Source organism: Macaca thibetana, chromosome 10 (assembly GCF_024542745.1).
Source record: "Macaca thibetana thibetana isolate TM-01 chromosome 10, ASM2454274v1, whole genome shotgun sequence".
NCBI lineage: Eukaryota > Metazoa > Chordata > Mammalia > Primates > Cercopithecidae > Macaca > Macaca thibetana.
Window position 1 is genome coordinate 45,912,104 of NC_065587.1, and position 22,179 is coordinate 45,934,282.

General features: G+C 40.9%; 1 protein-coding gene across 4 annotated transcripts in view; it reads left to right on the forward strand.

Moving 5' to 3' along the window:
- BCAS1 (brain enriched myelin associated protein 1) overlaps nt 1-22,179 on the forward strand; it is a 127,579-nt gene that overhangs the window by 62,948 nt on the left and 42,452 nt on the right. For 3 of the 4 annotated variants that reach the window (XM_050746529.1, XM_050746530.1, XM_050746531.1), the window contains exons 5-6: nt 11,723-11,881; nt 12,725-12,769. In XM_050746529.1, coding sequence (XP_050602486.1) covers nt 11,723-11,881; nt 12,725-12,769 — 204 coding nt within the window. Of the gene's footprint in view, nt 1-11,722; nt 11,882-12,724; nt 12,770-15,118; nt 15,254-22,179 lie in introns of all 4 variants that reach the window. The other variant, XM_050746528.1, reaches the window with a different exon arrangement.

The window sequence follows — 22,179 nt, forward strand, 5'->3', positions numbered from 1 at the left end:
TTCAATAGATATTCCCTGTGTGTCTAGCCATGGAACCACAAAAAAGAATCATTGCCTTGCAGCCCTTTAGGAAACCCAATCCGGGCAGAAGCTGGGGGCAACCTAGACATAGCCCCTTTTATTTTCTGTGATGAGCACTGGGGAGCATGTGGGCTGTGAGGCCGGAGTAGCTCAGACCAGTGGACCCAGGCTGGGGGTCAGAAGAGCTGCCTGCTCACCTCCACGCCAGCTGCAGAGAACCCTGCCTACTGTCTAAGTAGCCAGCAGCCCATCACCTCACCCTCCATGGCCTTGCCTTTTTCTTTTCTCCTTAGCCGCCCTCACCGCCTGAGTCATCTGTGAGATGTATTCGTTTATCTGTATTTTTGTCCACTTGGTTTTTTCCCTTATGAGAATTTCAGCTCCCCAAGGACAGAGGCTGTGTCAGTCTCATTCACAGCTGTACCCTCACTGCCTCCATCAGTGGGAAGCACACAGTAGATATTTGATCAAAAACTTCTCTCCTAATCCTTCATGACACCATAGGCAGATCCCCAAACTTGCTATGATTCAAAAGTCCTGTTTGATCTAACTTTTTTTTTTTTTTTTTTTGAGATGGAGTCTCACTCTGTCGCCCAGGCTGTACTGCAGTGGTGCGATCTTGGCTCTCTGCAACCTCCAGCTCTTGGGTTCAAATGATTCTCCTATCTCAGCCTCCCAGTAGCTGGGATTACAGGCATGCACCACCACGCCTAGCTAATTTTTGTATTTTTAAGAGAGGCGGGGTTTCGCCATGTTGGCCAGGCTGGTCTCGAACCCCTGACCCCACGTGATCTGCCTGCCTTGGTCTCCCAAAGTGCTAGGATTTACAGGCATGAGCCACCATGCCCAGCCCAATCCAACTTTAAAACTTTAATCTCACATTCATTATAACATTCATCCCATTCCTGCTAGAATCAAGCTCTGCCTTGACCCGTGGCCTGAGGTCCTTGCAGTCTGGAAGAAGGGGTACTTGCTTTTTTTCCTCTCCTCTCCCCCAACTCATGTGTGTGAGTTTAGGGAGGAGGAGTTAAGGGAAAAGGGCTCTAGGCTTTTTGCCTTGCAGGTGCCATTGTTCTCTCCGACTCTGACTCTCTGTATTTTCTCTGTTGTGGGCATCCACACGATGTCTCTCTTTAGGGAATAGGTGGGGACTTCTCCACTTCCAAACTTGGTGATGGAACCCTCGGCTGCTTCTGCTGCTGTTGAGCCCCTTTGCCCTGCGCCCACCCTCCTGGTGAGATGAAGTGAGGCTGCCTGAGCCCAAACACCTTCCAAGGCACCTATTCCTTAAATGTCAGTCAACACTTCCTCAGTCTGACTTCAAATTGTCGTTATAACCATCTTGCTTTTCATAACCCCCATACCTCTGCTGAACTGAATAACCTGCCCCCAAACCCTCCCCAAACCCATCCCCACCTCATCTTTTTCCGCGTTTCTCACATGCCTTCCTCCATATCCGCTTGACAGCAATTTCTCCATCACCACCCCGCATTCCTCCCTGTTTCTGCGAGTCTCCTTGCAAGCTATGCTCCGTGGCCTTGGGCAAATGCTGCTTCATCTTCGAGTCTCCCTCTCCCTTCCAGTTCAGTCACTCTTGACCTTGGTGCACACTGGAATCACCTGGGGAGGTCTAAAAATATTGGCATCTGAGCCTCACCTCCAAAAGGACTAATGTAATTGGTTGGCATGGAATCTGGGTATTGGCATTTGTTTAAAAAGCTGCTCAGGTGATTCTAAAATCCAGCCGTGCTGAGACCCAGTGGGCTGATTAAACTAACTTGTCTTTTTTTTTCTTGAGACAGGGACTTGCTCTGTCACCCAGGCTGGAGTTCAATGGCACAATCATGGCTCACTGCAGCCTTGACCTCCCTGGCTGAAGCAATTCTCCTGCCTCAGCCTCCCAAGTAGCTAGGACCACAGGTGCATGCCACCACGCCTGGCTAATTTCTGTTTTGTTTTGTTTTGTTTTTGTTTTGTTTCGTAGAAACAAGGTCTCACTATGTTGCCCAGGCTGGTCTTGAACTCCTGTGTTCAAGCAGTCCTCCTGCATTGACCTCCCAAATTGCTAGGATTACAGATGTGAGCCACTATGCTTAGCCTCACTTGTCTTTTTATCAGAGAACTTGTCCCTATCTACTGACCTTTATCCACCATAAGACTCCAAGCATCTAGGAGAGAGGACAGTGTCAGATTCATTTTTGTAAGTCTCACAGCTCACCACAGTGCTCAGTAATTAAATTAAACACAATAATAATAGCTAACCATTACTGGATGCTTCCTGTGTGCTGCACATTCTCGTGAGTCCTTTATATGGATTATCCCATTTACTCCCTCAACAACCCTAAAAGGCAGGTGCTACTCATCACCCCACTTTTACAAAGGAGCAAATTGTAACCTAGAGTTAGGGAAAGTGCAGTACTGCAGAGGTGGAGATGACAGAGCAGGGATAGGGCCTGGGTAGCTGGCCTCTGCACAGCTTGTATGTAGTCACACTGAGGGTTAGGATTTGGGGAGACACAAACTTTCAGTCCACAATACACAGTGAAAGAATAACTTCAGAGCCCATGCTAACGCTGTGTGGCCTCTGCACAGCTTGTATGTAATGTAACTACCCCCACGTAGTTACTGAGTGAGGATGCATTCATGAATGGCGCTCCTGGGCAACACCTTACTTAGGCCTGTGGGGAATTTCTCAGTCTAGATTTATGTCTTGTGCCACTTTCATAATGACTCATCTTCAAGACACCTGTTCAGTTATTCATGTAATAGCTTTATTTAAAGTTTTACTTTATACTGACTGAACTTCACCTAAGCAAAAATATCCATAATATCAAAAGGTTGATGCTAGACTTATTTTTCTAGTGCACAATTCTTAGTTCAGGCTGCTATCAAAGTACCATAGACTGGATGGCTTATAAACAACAGAAATTGATTTCTCACAGTTTTGGAGGCTATGAGTCTGAAACCAAGGTGCCAGCATGGTTGGGTTCTGGTGAGGACCCTCTTCTGGGTTGCAGACGGCCAACTTCTCATTGCCTCCTGGAGTGATGGAAAGAGGACTAGAACACTTACTGGGGTCTCTTTTATAAGAGCACTAATCCTACTCATGAGGGCTCCACCCCCATAGCCTAGTCACCTCCCCCAAGGCCCCTACCTCCTAATACCATCACATCAGAAGTTAGGATTTCAACACATGAATTTTGGGGAGACACAAACTTTCAGTCCATAATACACATTAAAAGAATAACTATGTGTGTGTGCACATACCACCTAAAAAAAAATCGCCTCCCCCATACGTATATCAACACTCCTCTGCTATAAACAGAATTTGCAACCATCCTTCTAATCAACCAGCTTAACCACTTGGATCCCAATTATACCTCGGAGTTCGTTTTTAAAAGTTCAACTCATATTAGAACCTGTTTTTTAAAAGTACATCTCTTCCAAAGCAAAACACTTTTCTCCTGGAATTAACAAAGAAAACCTAACAAGACTGTTAAGGCCGTGGCTTTTATTTGCTTTTAGTTTTATGAAGCTTCAGCTGTTTATGAGGCATTTCACAAGAAGTATGCTTCCATTTAGAAAGAGTCCTGGGGCTGAATGAAACCCTTGTAGAATACGTGTATTATTGTTACTTTTAAAATACTCACCAAAATGTGTTTCTTGTATTTTTGTAGCCATTTCACAAAAGCCCCATTTTTAACGCAAATTATTCCAACCTGGCCTTTGGTGTTAGGCTGGTCTAAGTGCGTAATCTAAGTGCCAACTGAGTGATGAGAACCATGGTATAGAAATTCAGAGAAGGGGACAGATTCCATGGGTGGCATGACCCAGAAAAACGTCAGTGGGAGAAGGTAGACTTGATTCCAATCATGCAGAATGCATTTGAAGAGGGAAGACAGAAGCTGGAATAGAGAGCCCAGTGTACAAAGGCATAGGGAAAAGAATTTATTTGTTCCATATCCTTTCATCCTTTAACAAATGTTTCTCATGAATATACTCTGTGTCAGGATCTTTGCAAATTGTATGGCGTTCTTATTGCTTTTTTTTTTTTGGTCTGTTTGGCTAACATTTATTAGACACTTCTATACTAGGCATTATGCTAAGGAATTTACATGCATTGTTTCTTATGGAAACTCACAACAAATTATACCAGGCAAGGTTTATTATTAATCCTGTGTTCCATGGGAAGACCATATCTCAGAGAGGCTAAGAGCCCAGCTGGGGTTCCTCAACCTGTGAGTGGAGCTGAGAGGTGAATATGGAGTCTTTGTCAGGCACTGGGACTTTTATCAACCACTTGATCCTGTTGTGAAAGAGACACACACAGTGCCTGTCCTCAGATGCCCAGTTGAGCAGGTGATACTGGCAATTAATCAATTATGATTCAGTATGATGGGTACTGATGAGAGGGGAATTATGAAAACAAATAGCATTAAGAGATAAAGAGCTTAAATTCTTGTTTGCAAAATTACTCAGTTGAATACCAGTCTGTGGGAAAAGAAAGAGAGAGATTGATCATTGACATTCATTCTTCCCTTCATTTATTCATTTATAAATAATGTTCATAATCGTTATCACAAATTAATATAAAAAGATCTGCTACACCCCTAGAACAAGATTTATTATTAATTTTAGGTGACAAAGTTCATATTTCAAATACGCTTATTAATTTCAAACTTAGGGAGCTCACTTCTTTTCGGACCTGATTTGATCCTCATTGCTGTTCACATGCTAATGTAGCTCAAGATTCATGAATCACCAAAAATGACCTCACCTGTAGCCAGCTACAGGGAAGTCAACACCGTCTACTATTAACAGAGTAGAAGCCTTCAACTAAGGGAGAGTTACAGGAACTGGCCTTGCCCTCTTGCCTAAACAGAAGAAAACCTGGACAAAAAACACCAAACAATAATTTTTAAGACTGTTTTAAGATATCAGGCAACAAGGATAGGTGTTCTCTGAGAGACAGGACATAAGAGATGATCCCTATGTCTGCTCCTGCCTGCTGCCTTGAGAGAGTTTCCAGCCCACAGCCTAGGGGGCAGGAACTGAGGCAGAGTGCAGCAGGCTCCTTGAGCACATGGTGGCCAGAGTTCATAGACAAAGCATCAAAGGAGACAGAGAGAATGTAGAGCAAACTCCAAGGGTCTGTCAAAGGGCCTCACAGAGTACGAGGCAGAGAGCTGACCAACATGTTCATGTGAGGAAACTAGCAAAGACTGGAGGGGAAAAAAAAACACACCGGAAAGGCATTTCCACAGGGCCAGAGAGAGTGCCTTCTCTCACCAGCCAGGCTAGAAAACCTCATTATTAATAAGGCACTGGGTAGAGTAGTCACATGGTCTTTCCTCATTAGCGAGAAAAGATTAGCTTCCTAGACTAGAAACGATTTTGGTCCTGCCTAATGTAACTGCCAAAGGGTTATTTTTGCCCACTGCCCAGACAGAGCCAATTTATCAAGAAAGGGAAATGGCAATGGAGAGAGTTTAATACACTTAGAGCCAACTAAATGTGAGATTAGAGTTTTATTTTTACTCAAATCAACCTCCCCCCGGAATTCAGAGGCTAGAGTTTTTTGTTTGTTTGTTTTTGGTTTTTTATTATTATTATACTTTAAGTTCTAGGGTACATGTGCATAACGTGCAGGTTTGTTACATATGTATACTTGTGCCATGTTGGTGTGCTGCACCCATCAACTCGTCAGCACCCAAGGCTAGAGTTTTTTTAAAGTCAGTTTGGCAGGCAGAGAGCTAAGGCATGGAGGATGCTGATTAGTTGATTGGGGGCAGAATCACAGGACATCAGAGATGTCCTCTTGTACCGAGTCAGTTCCTGGGTGGGGGCCGCAAGTCCAGATGAGCCAGACCAAAATGCAGGGTCTGAAGAACATCTCAAATACCAATCTTAGGTTAAAGCAATAATGTTTTCCGTATGACAATTGGGGAGGTTAAGAATCTTGTGACCTCTGGCTGTATGACTCCTGAGCCATAATTTCTAATGTTGTGTCTAATTTGCTAGTTTTACGAAGGTGGACTGGTCCTCAAGAAAAAAAGGGGCTTGTTTGGGGAAGGGACTGTTATCCTCTTTGTTTCAAAGTTAAACTATAACTAAATTCCTCCCAAAGTTAGTGTGGCCTACCCCCAGGGATGAAGAAGGGCAGCTTGGAAGTTAAAGGCAAGATGGTGTTGGTTAGGTGAGATCTCTTTCACAGTCACAATTTTTTCGCTCATAGTTTTTGCAAAGTCAGTTTCACGAACGAATCTTAAAAGCCAGAACTAAGAGGATCAAACTGATTTTAAGTATTTTAACTATCTCCAAAAACACAGTTCAAAAATATTTATAGGAACAAAAATGCCCAGCCACCCAAACAGGTAAGATTCACAATGTCTGACATGCAAACAAAAATTACCAGGAAAGCAAAGAGGCAGGAAAATGTAACTCATGATGTGAAGAGAAATCAATCAAAACCTACCCAGAACTGACACAGGTGTTAGAATTGGCAAAAAATAAAAAGCAATAAAAAGAATTAGCATAAACGTGTCTCATATGTTTGGAAAGTTAAGTAGAGACATAGAAGATATATTTTTAAAATCCAAATCAAATTTCTAGAGATAAAAACTACAGTGTGTGAGGTGAAAAATACACTAGATGACATTAACAATGGATTAGACAATGCAGAAAATAAAATTTGTGAGTTTAAATACACAGCAATAGAAACTATCCAAAATGAATCATGGGGCAGTGGGTGAAAAGGAAGAGGGCTTTTTTAAAAAGAAGAAAGAAAGGAACATCAATGAGCTACAGGATAACCCCGAGTAGGCTAGTAGGCAGGTAATTGGAGTCCATGAAAGGAGAGAAAAAGAAAGAAGAAAAGATATTTGAAGACATATGGCTAAAAATTGATGATTGATAGTCTCACTTGGATTGAATCATTTGTTCATTCATTCATTAGTAATTATTGAGACTGTACCATGTGCACAAGTGTAGGTGCTGAGGAACCATAAGGGAGAAAAAGAACCTTCTTTGGGTTATATTCCAGTGAGCGGAGAGGAACAAAACACAAAATGAGTAAGTGAGAGTTTTAATATAATTCTCAGTCTTGCCACTGAGAGCCAGATAATTCTTCACCCTGTGCACTGCAGGAATTTTAGCAGCATGCCTGGCATCTATCCTCTAGATACCAGTAGTAGCTCACCCACCCACTACTCGTGACAATCAAAAAAAAATGTCTCCAGATGTTACCAAATGTCCCTGGGGAGAAGAGGAGCCAGTAATATATTAGAAGTGAAATATACTAGTAAAAAAAATAAAGCAATTAGCAGCATCAGATATGCTGAGATATATTATAGCAACTTAAAGTAAAGTGGTAAAGAAAGACCTCGATAAAAACATGGCCATTGGCCTGGGCACCCAGCCCAATGGCCTGTAATTACATGACTGTAATCATAGCACTTTGGGAGGGCAAGGTGGGTGGATTACCTGAGGTCAGGAGTTTGAGACCAGCCTGGCCAACATGGTGAAACCCCATCTCTACTAAAAATACAAAAATTAGACAGGCATGATGGCACACACAGTAATCCCAGCTACTCGAGAGGCTGAGGCAGGAGAATTGCTTGAGCCGGGGAGACGGAGGTTGCAGTGGGCCGAGATCGCACCACTGCACTCCAGCCTGGGTGACAGAGTGAGACTGTCTAAAAAAAAAAAAAAAAGTGACAATTGAAAAAAACTTGAAGGAAGTAAGGTCGCATGCTCCAGGCAGGCAGAAGCTCATCCCAGATGTAAAAGTCCTGAGGCAAGAGCCTACCTGACGTGTTCAAAGAAGAGTAAGCAGGTCACTGGGGTTACAAAAGAGTGACCCGGGGGAAAATAAAACAAAAAAAAAAGGGCAGAAAAGCAACGAGAATGGAATGGAAGAGGGGTACTTCTCCAGGAATGAGCAGGAGGGTCCTGTTATCACAAGGAGTAAGGAATGCTGCTTAGGCAAAAACAAGTTAATGCTTACACTTGCCAACCGTGTGGCCTTGGACATGATGTTTAAACCTCTTTGGGGCCGGGCGCGGTGGCTCAAGCCTGTAATCCCAGCACTTTGGGAGGCCAAGACGGGCGGATCACTAGGTCAGGAGATCGAGACCATCCTGGCGAACACGGTGAAACCCCGTCTCTACTAAAAAATACAAAAAACTAGCCGGGCGAGGCGGCGGGCGCCTGTAGTCCCAGCTACTGGGGAGGCTGAGGCAGGAGAATGGCGTAGACCCGGGAGGCGGAGCTTGCAGTGAGCTGAGATCCGGCCACTGCACTCCAGCCCGGGCGACAGAGACAGACTCCGTCTCAAAAAAAAAATAAAAATAAAATAAAATAAACCTCTTTGGGCCTCAGTTGTCTCATCTGTAAGATGCCTCGCACAATCTTGGCAAAGATTAGATAAGACAGATTTGTGAAGGCGCCTCATAACTGTAAAGCTCTACAAGCATAAACAAGCATTGTTGAAGACGTAAGGGTGACATGTTTAAACAAGTTACAAGTGCAGTACTTTTTGGGAGAGTTAAGTTATGAAGGATTTTTATGGGTGGAATTTATGGATTTAGTCTATATTTATATACACTCCCAATGAGGATCTTGGTTCTCCACCACCTGGATTTAATTTATATGATGTCACATTTTACTGCACATACTATATAAGTTTAGCAAAGTTGACACTCATGGCCAAATAATCTATAGCATTTTAAGATGTTCAGTTCTGACAGGTCTGAGTTATAATCCCCAGATTGGCCTCTCTCAAGCTGTGTGACCTTAGACAAGTAACCTAAACTCTCTGAGCCTCATTTCATGGTTTGAAACTGTTAATTGTAATATTTGTCTCAGAAGATTGTTGTAAAGATTAAGTGACATATGTTTAATACATTTATTTGTACAGTGGTTTGCATGCTGTAATTGTAAAATATTTGACATATTGACATTATATATTATTATATAATAAATAATGATATACTAAGATTAAGTGACCTTGTTCAAATTATACTAACTTAGGAAAGAGAAACCACTGGTGTACATGTAGTGCTTAATAAATAGTTGATGTAATTTGTACATTTGTCCCCACCTAAATCTCATGTTGAACTGCAATCCCCTATGCTGGAGGTTTGGCCTGGTAAAATACCACAGGGGTGGATCCATCATGAATGGCTTGGGCCATCTCCTTGGTGGTAAGTGAGCTCTTGCTCTGAGTTCACATGCGATCCAGTCATTTGAAAGTTTATGGCACCGCCCCCTCCACTCTTTCTCTCTTGCTCCTGCTCTGACCCTGTGCTGTGCCTGCTCCCACTTCTCCTTCTGCCATGATTGTAAGCTTCCTGAGGCCTCCCAGAAGCCAAGCAGATGCCAGCCCCATGCTTTCTGTAAAGGCTGAAGAACTGTGAGCCAATTAAACCTCTTTTCTTTATAAATTACCCAGAATCTTTATAGCAATGCAAAAACGACCTAGTACAATCATCCATTAAAATGAGTTGAATAGTATCTCAGTGGTTGAGATAGTCAACCCATATCAGTTTATACTGCTGGTCCAGACCCTGCCAACCCCAGAGGAGAAAGTATAAAATCCAGGGTCTAAATGCAGTGCTACCACATCCCACTCTACACTACTGGGAGAAGCGGTCAAAATAGAAATAGCAAGTCTTCTGTGGGCTTCTGCCAGCTCACACACTGGGAATGGTTAGAAATTGCTTTTGAGGAAACAGAAGTGTCTCCTTCCATTCTCCTGTAAGTAAAGAAACTGGCAGCATGGGGGCAGGGAGATGGTGTGGAGAAGGCGGAACCCACCGCCCGGGGATGAAAGGAAGGACTACATGGGGATGAAAGGGAGAGCAAAGAGTAAAGAGGAAGCTCAACCAGCAGGTGAGGGTCAAGTCCGCCTCCCTCACTCCACCCATCTCCAGACCAAGCTCCCCACTGCCAGGCCATGACCACATGCACCGACCTGCCTGGCCTGGACACGTTTTAGGTCTCACCTGTCCCCACCACCGGTGCATCAAACAGCTTCTCAGACCCACCGAACTACCTGCAGGACCTCTCTGTTGAAATCTTCTTATTTTTGGCAAAAATATTAATCAAGTTTATATAATTTGCATACCTCTTGACCCAAAAATTTCACTTTTGATAATTTACCCAAAGAAAATATAGACACACATGAGTATTTAAAAATAAAAGTGTGAGATGCCTACTTTACTACTGCTTGTAATACTCTAGATGTACAACTATACACACTGTGAATGTCCATCAATAAGGATATTAGACAATAAACAATGTGATAACCAAGCTATGGAATAAATGTCACCTGAGTCGTAAAGAATGATGCAGGTTTAGCTGTGTTGCAATGGGAAGTTTCTGTACTACTTTTTCACGTGAGAATTTATGCTGGTACAGATAGCGCTATTCTATGTTTGTAAAATTTTCATAAATGATGCATATTTACTGAACGCCTTCTGTGGGCCTCGCTGTCCTTGGTACTTGAGAAAAGCACTGAGTGAAGTAGATATTATCCCTGTCTTTGTCGAGTTTATAGTCTAATGGGAATATAAGAAAAAGCACAAATACTGAGAAGTAAACAGAACTGCTGATACAGCAAAGATTTTTAAAAGGGCAAGGGACTCTGGTGGAGACGATGGCGGTGGGAGGACAGCCTTAGATGAAGGTTTAGGGATGATCTCCCCAAAGAGATGACACTTATGACCTTAAGGATGGATGGAAATTACCTATGGGCAGACAGAGGAGCAGAATGTTTCAAACAGAGAGCCAGAAGTTTGGAAATAGCCTGTGGTATGTTTGAAAAACTCAAAGAAAGCGGGCCAGAAAATGGAGTGAAGGAGCACATGGCACAGAGAGGACAGAGACCAAGGCAGGGGCAGGCCATGTTAGACATTGGAGATCCTGCGTCAGAGTTTGGGTTGACTCCAAGAGCTGTCAGAAGCTACTGGAGCGTGGTAAGGAGTGGGAAGATGGGATCAGTTGAGTAAAGAACGTATTGGGAGGGTCAGGAGCCCAAGCAGAGACAGGGCCGGGGCTGTTGCAGTCATAAGGTGGAGAGGTGGTAGCTTCCTGTCCTGGGGCCCTGAGAGTGGAGATGGTGAAAGGAAGACAGATTCAGAACGCATCCTACCCTCCTGAGAGACGTCGGGGAGAAAATCATTTCCCCTGTCACACCCCTCTCACCAATGAACCTCAGATCTCAAAAGCAAAGTAGTTATTTCAAAACACCAGTACTTTTTCTTTTTTCTTTTTTTTTTTTTAAGTTGATATCACTCACCTCTGTGGAAATTGTGGGAAACCAAATAACACCATCTCTGGGGATAATGTACACATCATTAGATAAGGAGACTACAAAGATGGAAAATATCAATACCTTACACAACTTCTTTGCAGAATTGGAAGAAAAGGTTTTTTGTTTGAAATGCAACATGCACTGCTGTGTTTGTTACCCTTTGGCTCCAAACAATGTCCCTCCGACCAACAGCAAATGCTGAATATGTTAGAAAGAGGGGGAGGGAAGGAAGAGTGACTCTTATAATCTCATGATTGTTCTGTACACCCGTGGGCAGAAGAAGTATGACTGGAATTAGTGGGTAAGAGAGAAAGGGGTGTGAAGCAAATGTATGACTTTGAGAGTTCACATTCATCAAGTGGCAACTGTGAAAACTTTTGCTCCTAGGACATAGTTGACGGCAAGGAAAAAGAAGGACAAGAAGTTGGAACTGTGAATTGCTCTGTCCCTAGGGACCCAGAAGGACTGGAGACTGCAAAGGGTGACTCCCAGACAGCAGCTATAGCAGAGAATAATAATTCCATCATGAGTTTCTTTAAAACTCTGGTAAGCAGTTTTCTCCTCTTTTCCCCTCAACTCGAATGCTCAAAATTTTGTTAATTCTAAGAATAATGCACATTTGAATGTTCCTGTACTGAATGGATTATCATGGTGCGGTTGGAGCACGGGAGGGAACAGGGACAAGATGTGCTTCATAAGGAAGCTGTGTTAAATCAGGCTTTTAGCGAGAGAGCCCCTGAAATTGGGAACCATGGTATAAGCAGTGGATGCCCAAATCATGTAATATGGACTGTGTTGCAATAGAATTCTATTGCAATTGAATGTCTTATGGTCCTTGATCATAAAAATAATTGAAAAATATCTCCCTGTGTCATAGACCTCAAAGCAGTTTTGCCACTCAAATGGCAAATAAAATACTGTAGAAATCACTCAAAGAAAAAAAAAAAAAAAAAAAACTCTGAATGAATGAATGCATAGTGAAGCAGACCATCCCAAATGTGTTTGGGCATTTCCAAATATCAAGACTAACCTCAAAAGAAAAGACAGTGAATGTCAACAGAATGTGCCACAAACACCAGAGGGTTGCACATGTGTTTGGAGTAATGGTAGAATTTATGGAAAGTCTGTGGTCTTCCAGGAGACAGTTTTGAGTGTGGTCAAACTCTTGGTAAACGTATAAGATCAAATGTATCTCATTCTAAGATATTAATTTTGTTAACTTTTGTATTACCCGGCAGTCCTGAGATTTCTATTGAACTAAAAGTACTTCTCATTTTGTTCTTGACTTGTATGGTGAACTGGACCACCCTAAAGAATTATTTATCTGTGAAATAAAAATCACTCTAAAGAGCAATGATTTCTAATATTTGGCTTTCTCAAACTTTTAAGGTTTCACCTAACAAAGCTGAAACAAAAAAGGACCCGGAAGACACGGTAGGTAGTCTGAAGTGTGTATGTATATGTTTGAGTTTGCACATAGAACTGGATTTGAATTTGTGTCTGCTTGCTTGTTTTTTGAATATGTGTGTGTGTATCATATTATATCTATATATGTGACTAGCAATTTAATAGTGCTGTTAGATTGTCTTTAAAATATTTTATTTATGTTAATGGCAGTTTAATTAAAATTTTACTGGAAGGCGTGAAAGATGTGCCAACTCTGGCTAAAGAATATCACAATACCAATTTCTTATATAGCGTAAGAACAGAATACTAGTAATTATATCATCATCTTAGTCTTTTCAGTTGTGTGTAGAGGGACCCAGGGAATATAGTAAAACACAGTCCGTCTAAAGTAGAAGAAAGCTTTTCAGTAGGACATGGACTCTAAAAAAATAAAGTAGAAGAAAGTTACTATATTTTTGTCTTTTAAAAAATATGTTATTTTTCAATGTAATTTGAAAAATAAATCTTTACTGCAAAGGCAGCAGTTTGGTGAAATAAAATAGCTTCCATGGGACACTTGCCAAACGGATGGCCATGCAGAGGCATTAGGACACACTACAGAGCCTAGATTCTTCACTGTCATACAAGAAATTCAGCCAAGTCCCCTCAAAATGCATTTGGTTTGAAATAACATCTTCCTAGAGATGTTCTCCCTTTACACTTGACAAGGCCCGTTACCTCTAGTGGAATACACGGTTTAAGTTTCACGGGAACCATGAGGGAAGTTTAACTTGGTGACAGATAAGTGTCTTGGGTCCTTTTTCTGATATTGGAAAGTGCTTTGAAAAACAGTGGGATCAGATACATGGCCTGGTTTACCCCCTACATCTGCTACCCATATGTGAAGGAGTTGGCTGTGAAAAGAGGATCCTAGATTTTGTCTCGAAAGACCTGCATTTCAGCTCCAGTTCTGCTACTTGATAGTGGTACAGTCTTAATCTATCTGAACCCAAGTTTCCATGTCTATAAAATTGGGACAAAAAAATTCTTTCTCCTGGACCCCAGCATCGAAAGAAGGTGTGGCAGTGCCTTGCAAACTACAGAGCTCTGATTAAATGTAGCAATCCCTATTTCCATGAGCCCAGCCAAGACTGGTTGGATGACATGACTATATTTGTATTGTATTTATTGGTTCCTCGAGAATTTTCTTCTTCCATTGAAAAAAAAATATGTATCTGAAGCATCTACATGCATTTTCCTATAAAATTATTCATTTGCTATGAGGTCATAGGGTCAAGTCAATGAATGGTTGGGGCAAAATGTATTTCTTTTGGTTCTATGTCTTGCATTGTTTCAAGCCACATAGTGTAAAAGGATCTAAACAGTGGGGTATGGGGGGAGTGTGTGTGTGGCTTCCCACGTGACCTGATGCACTCATTCTCTTTAGCTGGTCATGCACCAAGACTCCTCCCTGACCCAGAATGTGGTCAAAGCTGAATGTACCTACCTGATAAAATCTCACCATCCTGCCCAGGAAGCCGTGGGGTCATGTTAGTGGAGCTGGGTCTCAAAAGAGGGTTTTGTGAACGTAGGTTGTGCATGACACCCACAAACAGATGTGTTTTCTACAAACCTGGTTCTCATACCTTGCAATTTTGATATCTTTTCTACTGAAGTTCTTGGATTCATGCTTTTGAAGTCTGTGTCATTTTCAGCCCACTACCTTCCCTATACAAAAGGCCCTGACATTTGTAACTTGAGTCAACAATCTTGAGTGGTTGTAGCCAGGCTATTTTGGTTTCAATCTCCCTCTACTTCGCCTCAGTGGATTGGTTCACAGTACACATTTTCTTTGCCTGGGGGATCTACCCAACTAGAATTGAACTGAAATTTTTGCAGGTGCTATTGCTTCCATAAAGTTTCTAAAAGTGAATCAAAGGGGATCGATTTGAGACTAAAAGACGTTCAGTAGCAGTATTTGCTTTGACACCAGGATGAAAAATAAATATTTTGTCTGCAGGTATTTTTTACTTTACCGTGTAGTAATAGCATTTAGATATCTACAACTATCGAGTAGAGACTGCATCATCTTGTCCTGTTATTTGTCTTCAGCAAATGGAGATACAGAGTTTTGTTTTGTTCTGTCTTGCTTTGAGGTGTGTTCATCTGGGTCATTTAAATAGGTCACTGTTGAAAATCATTGTGTATCTAAAATTGACTGTGAATATGGAAGTTTAAAAAAGGTAAACATTTACACGGTGTTTGGTGGTTAGGAAAGGGGATGATGTACCAACAGTTAATTGTCACAGTGTATGAATGCACTTTAAAACAACAGAAAAGAAAAAGAATTTTGTTCAAAAACAAAGCTCTGAGGTTGTGACTGCTGTTGCCCCAAAGGCATCGAAAGCAGAAAGTGTCTGTGATGGACAAGCTGGTCAGAAGACATCTGAGATCCAGGCTAGAGGCGCCAAGAAAAAGCACGTGGATAGCCCCAGGCTAGGACTTGCCTTTAGAAAATTCTTTAGGCATAAGGTCTGTATCTTGTTAAAGTAGGAGGAAAAACAAGAACTCTGGTCTTCACAAGACATGTGCCATTCTGAGCCCACCCAGCTCCTCTCCAGTAAAAACAGAGCCTTGGGTGCTGAGGATCATTAAAAGAGAATTAAAGATGATATGAATTAAACTTCAGTGATTTTTAAGTCCCCGTAGTCAAACATTTCAAACAGGTATCTTCCTAGTGTGGACCAGGGTTCTGGAACTATCCTTCTAACCCAGTATTTCCCAAATGTCAATCACTTGTATACCACCTTCCCCATTTTTGTTAGATGTACTATTATTTGATATTGTTACATTGAAATTGACCTATTTTCTATTTAAATCTATCTTTAAAAGAAACCTTATGTCATATATAGAAAATCAGAATAATTTTTCGTAAAAGGAAGGTAAGCATTAATATGGCTAATTAAAAAGACATTACATTCTAGCTACCTCATTTGTGTTAAGCTCTGAATCTGATGCTCTTTCTAGCTTTATTAAAAGGTGATTCATTGGCCAATGTTAGAAAAATGTTAAAGACGTACCATCACCAGACTGAGACTTTCTCCAGAATGTTAGTATAAGGATTAAATGAGAGTTGGAAAAAGAGAAGTATTTTCACTATTTGAATACTATTTAATATCATATTTCTGCACAATCTATAATATTCTCTGATCCACCAATGGTATGCTTCCTACATTTTGGGAAATACTCTTCTAATCTCAAGTAACAATGTTATCTTTCTGTGGTCTGTTTCATCTAATTCCAATATTAACTAAGCTTACACTGAACCCAAATAAAAGCCCAGGCGGAAAAAAGCAATGAATGAAGGCAGAGCACGTTTTAACTCCATGTCCTTGGGAAGCTGGACAACGCTGAAGTCAGTTTGGGAAGTATTACGCTTCCAGTGTCTAAGAAGACGCCAGTGTTTGTCTGAAACCATCAGTTTAAAGGATCCCTGAATTGGGTTAGCATGCATGAAAATTTGTTTAAAATATCAGCCATTTTCCACCAAGTCGAATGCGTGTATTAAAAAAACATCCCTACCTGGATGTCACACAGTCCCAGGATTGTATATGCAAATAAGCACTCCATAGAAAGTTCTCACAGCTGAATCTGTATTTGCATAAGCAGACTATGTTATGAAGCCACATTTCAATTTCCATACAGGAGAATTTTGTTCTGTAAAGAGAAAAGAATGGGGAGTGATAAATCTTGCAAGGGGGGAGGGGAGATTAAAATGTGCTCCAATATCACATGGGAAATAACTTAGTAACTGCTGGTGAAACGTGTCATAGATCTCATATGAAAGAATAGTTTGACTCCTACTTGGAGCTTTTGTAAGTAAGGGGCCTTGAAAGTTTAAGAAGTATATGACATTTCCCCACATCTGCATTTCATGATGACATTCACTTCACGCACTACAAAATTTTACATCTGCAGTATCTCTTGCCACCCATAAAGGGACCACCCAAATTCAATGTTATCATTCCTAGGGCTTCCAAAAACCATTGGCCTCCCATCTTGTCACTGAGATAGATAGGGAAAAGACAGGATTCTGGAATAGCGGGAAGATGTAGAGGGAACAGCCTTCTGGGATTCTGTAACACAGACACAAGGACCTCAGGGTTTTGCCTTGAGTGGCATTCAGTGTATTTTTTTATGTAAGTGTAAATCCAAGTAAGGGACACCTCCCAAATGTTCTGAATTCTCATTTTCGCAGCAGTTTGTTAGAGCTCATTGCCTTTTACCTCTGCACCTGAGACAGTTTATTTCTTTTTCTCTTTTGATTATTTCTGTTGTCTCTAAAGATAGGAAAATAGAGCCTTTAAATAACCAGCCAGATTCTCTCAGTGACGTTATCATGATTTTAGGCGGTGTGATACTCTCCATTTCCCCCTGAGTTTGTCACCTGGAACAGAAAATGGGAAATTCAAGCAAATTAAAGGATAAAACCATTTTGCTATTAAAAAAAAAAAGTTACCAATTCTGATTAATCCTGGGGGTTTATTTCTCTACATCTCTATGATCCTTCTTATAAAAAGAATTTTCTCAGTTCAAAAAGTGGGGAAGTCTGAAATCAGTAAATGAAATACATTCAGTGTCAGCTTTTGCTGAATTGGAACCATTTTTCTTGGCCTAATGGCATGTGATGTCTCAGAATCAAGCTTTTTCATGTGGCCACCACTGTTTGGTGACAACTTTAGACACAAAACAGAGCATTGCTTTAGAATGCTTTTGCCAGGCCCCAAAATGCTCCCCTCCCTCCTCAGGTTTTCCCCATGCCTACCCTTTCTGTAAGGCAGCTGAAGTATTCCAAGCAGCATGCGTGATTCATAAGCTCTACCATTCATTCATTGTTTTTGGTTCTTGGTGTAGTGTTTACTAACATCTCCTCTCTCCCACACCCAATGTGGAAACAAGATGAAAATTTATTAAGAAGGTAAGGTCATTTGATATACAATCTCCAAATTGAATCCACTAGAATTTCATAGGTAGGGCCACCAGGTAAAATACAGAGGACTCAGTTAAATTCAAATTGTTGACAAACAAGGAATAACTTTTTAATTTAAATATAAGTATGTCCCATGCAATATTTGGGACATACTTATGCTAGAAAATTATTCTTGCTGATCTGAAATTAATATTTAATGGAGTATTTTATATTCTTATTCTCATGTGCTAAATCTGGCAACCCTACTCATGAGATTGCCTCCGAAAACACAATTAAAATTTTTGTAGTCTCCTCTGTAATGCAAACAAAGAATATCCAGTTGGTTGATGCTGGCAGAACTCCATCTGGGAGGCTTCTTTGGGAAGGGAGGAGAGTGGTGGGCAGCAATGAAAAGACTAATGGTGTTCTGACTGGTACTCTACAACCCAGTGAGGAAGGGGTGGGTGGCTGGAAATATGACATGGCAGGATCTTGTGTGGGTGTCTCTCTCTGGTCCCTGTCATAGACTGTAATTATTAATTGAATGATTGTCTGTTTCATGCCAGAAGGTAGGCCTGATGGGAATTCGGGATGTAATCATGGCCAAGACTTTCTTGGTCTTGGAATATGATGATGACCAAGACTCTAGCAAAAGAGATACATATTCAACAAACAGCTACACAAATAAATTAGAATTATATTATTACTATAACTATAGTACGGTCGTGCCCTTGTAATGTTTTTTCAGGGGTTTCTGGATATCCTCCCAATGCAAAAAGAAAACAAATTGGTCATTTCCCTATGAAACTGATCAGAATAGATGTGTTTCCGAATCTTTATCTCAGTATCATCCCCCACCATGATGCTTTCTCGGACTATTTTTTACCCTAATCACCCTTCCCTCCACGAAATTTTAATGTAACGAATATTCTTTATACCTGTTAATGCACTGTAATTCTTTAGGGGAGCCACAGACCATGTTAATATCTAATTGGGCATAACCCTTCTCCCAAGAACAAAGGCAATTATTATTTTTTGTTATATATTGCCCTTGTCGAGAATGGTGGTATAGATTTCCTTCCCTGATGGGTGGAATAGCCCAGGGAGCAGGAAATCTTGATTCACTGGAAACAATGTCGTATGGAGTCACTATTAATGCTTGGGTTTGGGGATCAGACTCCCTGGATTCAATTGTCAGCTCTGCCCCCTCGTTAGTGTAACCGTGGGCAAGTTACTTAGCCACCAAGCAACTAAATTTCCTTGTCTGTGAAACTGACATAAAAATTAGTGTCTTCCTGTAAGTTGCAGCATTTGATAGTACCATTAGAAAATTATAGTTAACAGTAATTTATTGCATATTTCAAAATAGCTAGAAGAGAAGAATTGTAAGTTTCCAACACAAAGAAAGGATAAAAGTTTGAGGTGATGGAAATTCCAGTTACCCTGGTTTAATCATTGCACTTTGTATACAGGTACCAAAATATCACATGTGACCCCCGAAAATATGTACAACTATTGTTCATCAATTTTAAAATAGAAAAAGTAATAGTTCCTTCCTCATAGGACTTTTGTCAGGACATTCAGGTGCTTAAAACAGTCTGTCACTGTTACCTTTTATTCTTGTCATCAAATAAAAGTTTAAAGTTGGAAATTATGTCTTCAAGATGCAACGATGGTAGGCAGAGAGAGAAAGGGTGGTGGCTGAGTGGTGAAAACGGCCAAGTATGCAATGCATTAAGTAAACTGGAGCTGTCGCAGGGAACAGGGAAATTCTGGCACTCCAGGACCTGGAGGCCTTGTTTTTTGTAACCTCTATGTGACTCTGGGTAAGTGGGCTAAATGCACATCAAAGGGAACCCTTGAGCCAGAAAAATAACACAGCATTTAGAAAAGGTACAAAGCCAAGCCACAGAAGTTACACCAAAATAGCATGGGACCATGAAGCCTCCCTTCTAATGACTTTGGCAGGATTGATGATTAGCTTAAAGCAACCAGAGCCCTTTCTTAGAGATGGGGATGAGGTCAGCCCCAACCCCCGGATTCTTCGTCTAAAATGGACCACTGGGCATATGGAGATTCTCCCAGGAAAGCAGAAGGGGAGAGGTTGTTGTTGGAGAAGTAGCCACGCTTGGCCACTCTTTGCTCTGATGCTTGCTGAAGGATCGTAGGGCAGTTGTTCCCTGTGCATGAAAAACTCTCCTCTTCCCTTCTCTGGTTAATTTTCAGTCACCTTTCAGATCAAAGCACAGCCATCCTGTTCTCAGTAAAGCCTTCCCTGATTTTCATGAGTGGATCAAACTCTTTGATTTAGCTTTTTATGGGATTGAGAGGAATAACCTCAAATCCCCTCCCCACTCAGTAGCACTTATTACAGTTGAAATTTTACATTTGTTGGTGGAATTATTTACTGTCATCTTCTCCCTGAAGACATGTAACCCCAACACTTAGAATATATCATGGCTCAGAGAAGACACTCAAAGTGGCTTTTAAATGAATTAATGAATAATAGTTTCTCTTATTTTCTAAAATAGAAAACAAGCTACTTAGCATGTGTGTGTTAGGAGGAGGGGTACTTACCCTTTAACCAGTCCCCTTTAATTTAATTACCGTGTAGAGCTAAAATAGCACCAGGTGCTCAAGACCATTTGGGACATTTGTAATGCAGAATTTTATGAACTCAGCCATTTTGACTTCACTGTCTATGAAAGGCAAAGGTTATTTTAAATTCCAACATTTTGCCATTTTGTATACTTTTAAATGGAACTGGAGCTATTCCAGTATCAACTATCACAAAATTCATTTCCAGACATTAGTTCTTTATCTTAACCTGAACTTAGAATCTGCTCAATGGATGACTCCTTCTTGGTATTAAAAAATTCAGCAAAGAAGATGTTGTGTCTTGCATCAAATAGTAAAGTTCATGTTATTTGCAGACATCCTTTGGGGAAGCAATGCGCTGCCTTGGAAGAGCTCTAGACAGGAGCCAGAAGTTCAGACTTGAGGCCAGGTTGTGCCCTTGTTCAGCATTGGGCAGATCATTGGCCTCAGTTTCTCCATCCATGAAAATTCATGCATTGGACCAGATGGGCTTTAAGACTCTTTCCAGGATCAAAAAATACTATCAAACTTTCTGAATTTGTCCATATTCTATTTTTTTTTTTTTTTTTTTTTTTTTTTTTTTTTTTTTTTTTTTGAGATGGTGTCTTATTCTGTTGCCTAGGCTGGAGTACAGTGGCACGATCATGGCTCACTGCAGCCTCCTGGGCTCAAGCAATCCTCCTGCCTCGGCCTCCAAGTAGCTGGGACCACAGGTGCAAGCCACCATGCCCAGCTCATTTTTTATTATTTGTAGAGATAGGGTTTCACCATGTTGCCCTGGCTGGTCTTGAACTCCTGACCTCAAGAAATCCTCCCACATCGGCCTCCCAAAGTGCTGGGATTACAAGTGTTGGGCCACCACACCTGGCCCATACCCCATTTTTATTGCAATACATTTTTTCTTTTAGTCAGAAAATTTAGTCAAGGATATTACATCCCTGGGAATTTAAAGGGATTGAGTCACAAGTATCCGGAGCAAAAAAATCATAAAATGAAGATGTTTAGGATCAAGAGGTTAGGTCAGATTAACCTGATGTTAAAATTATGAGTACCAATATTCACTCATGTCAAGATAGATTCTGACTATAATTCTCCCAACTCTTCCTTTATCTCATGACTCAGTGGGTGGCAGAGTGTAGAAATTAACACCCCCTTGCTGAAGAAATCAGGTGTCCTGGAATTGGACTTCAGGGCAGCTGCTCAGAGAGAGACAGAAAGAGAGAAGGGAGACAAGGACAGAGGAAGAGAGAGAAAGACAGAGGGATGGAGGGGGAGGAAGGGAAGAAGGGAAGGAAGAGAGAGGAAGAGAGGAAATAAAGACCGAATGGATAACATTTGAAGAAGTTTTAATTGTGGAGTGTAGGGGCTGCACCTAAAAGTGAAGAAGCAGGTTTTGTGGACACTCTTCCAATTCAAAACCCTTTCACCAAGTTCCAGTCTAGTTGTCTTTTACTAACTTTATAGCCTAACTCAGTCATCCCCAAAGTGGAGTGTGGAGAAAAATTTCAGAAGTTCTATATTTATTTTAACTCTTCTTTAATTTCTAATTTTGATTAGTAAAATGATACATGTTTATAATATATACATAAATAAGTATGCATGTATTGAAGGTGGAAATTCAAAATGTTTTTACTAATGGGAACTTGATTGAAACCATTTGGAGACCAGTGGCCTAAATCAGAACTCCATATTCTAACAGCAAAGGGCGTCTTACCACCACCTTGATTCCTAATGAGTTACTTACATAAACATAATTAATAATGCTTCTATGTTTCTTTTTTGAAAGAAAAAATCTTAACTTTTTCCAAGATTTTAACACAAGTCCACATTCACAGTAAAAAAATTTTTAAATACAGAAAAATATAAAGGAGAAAATTAACATTATGTATAA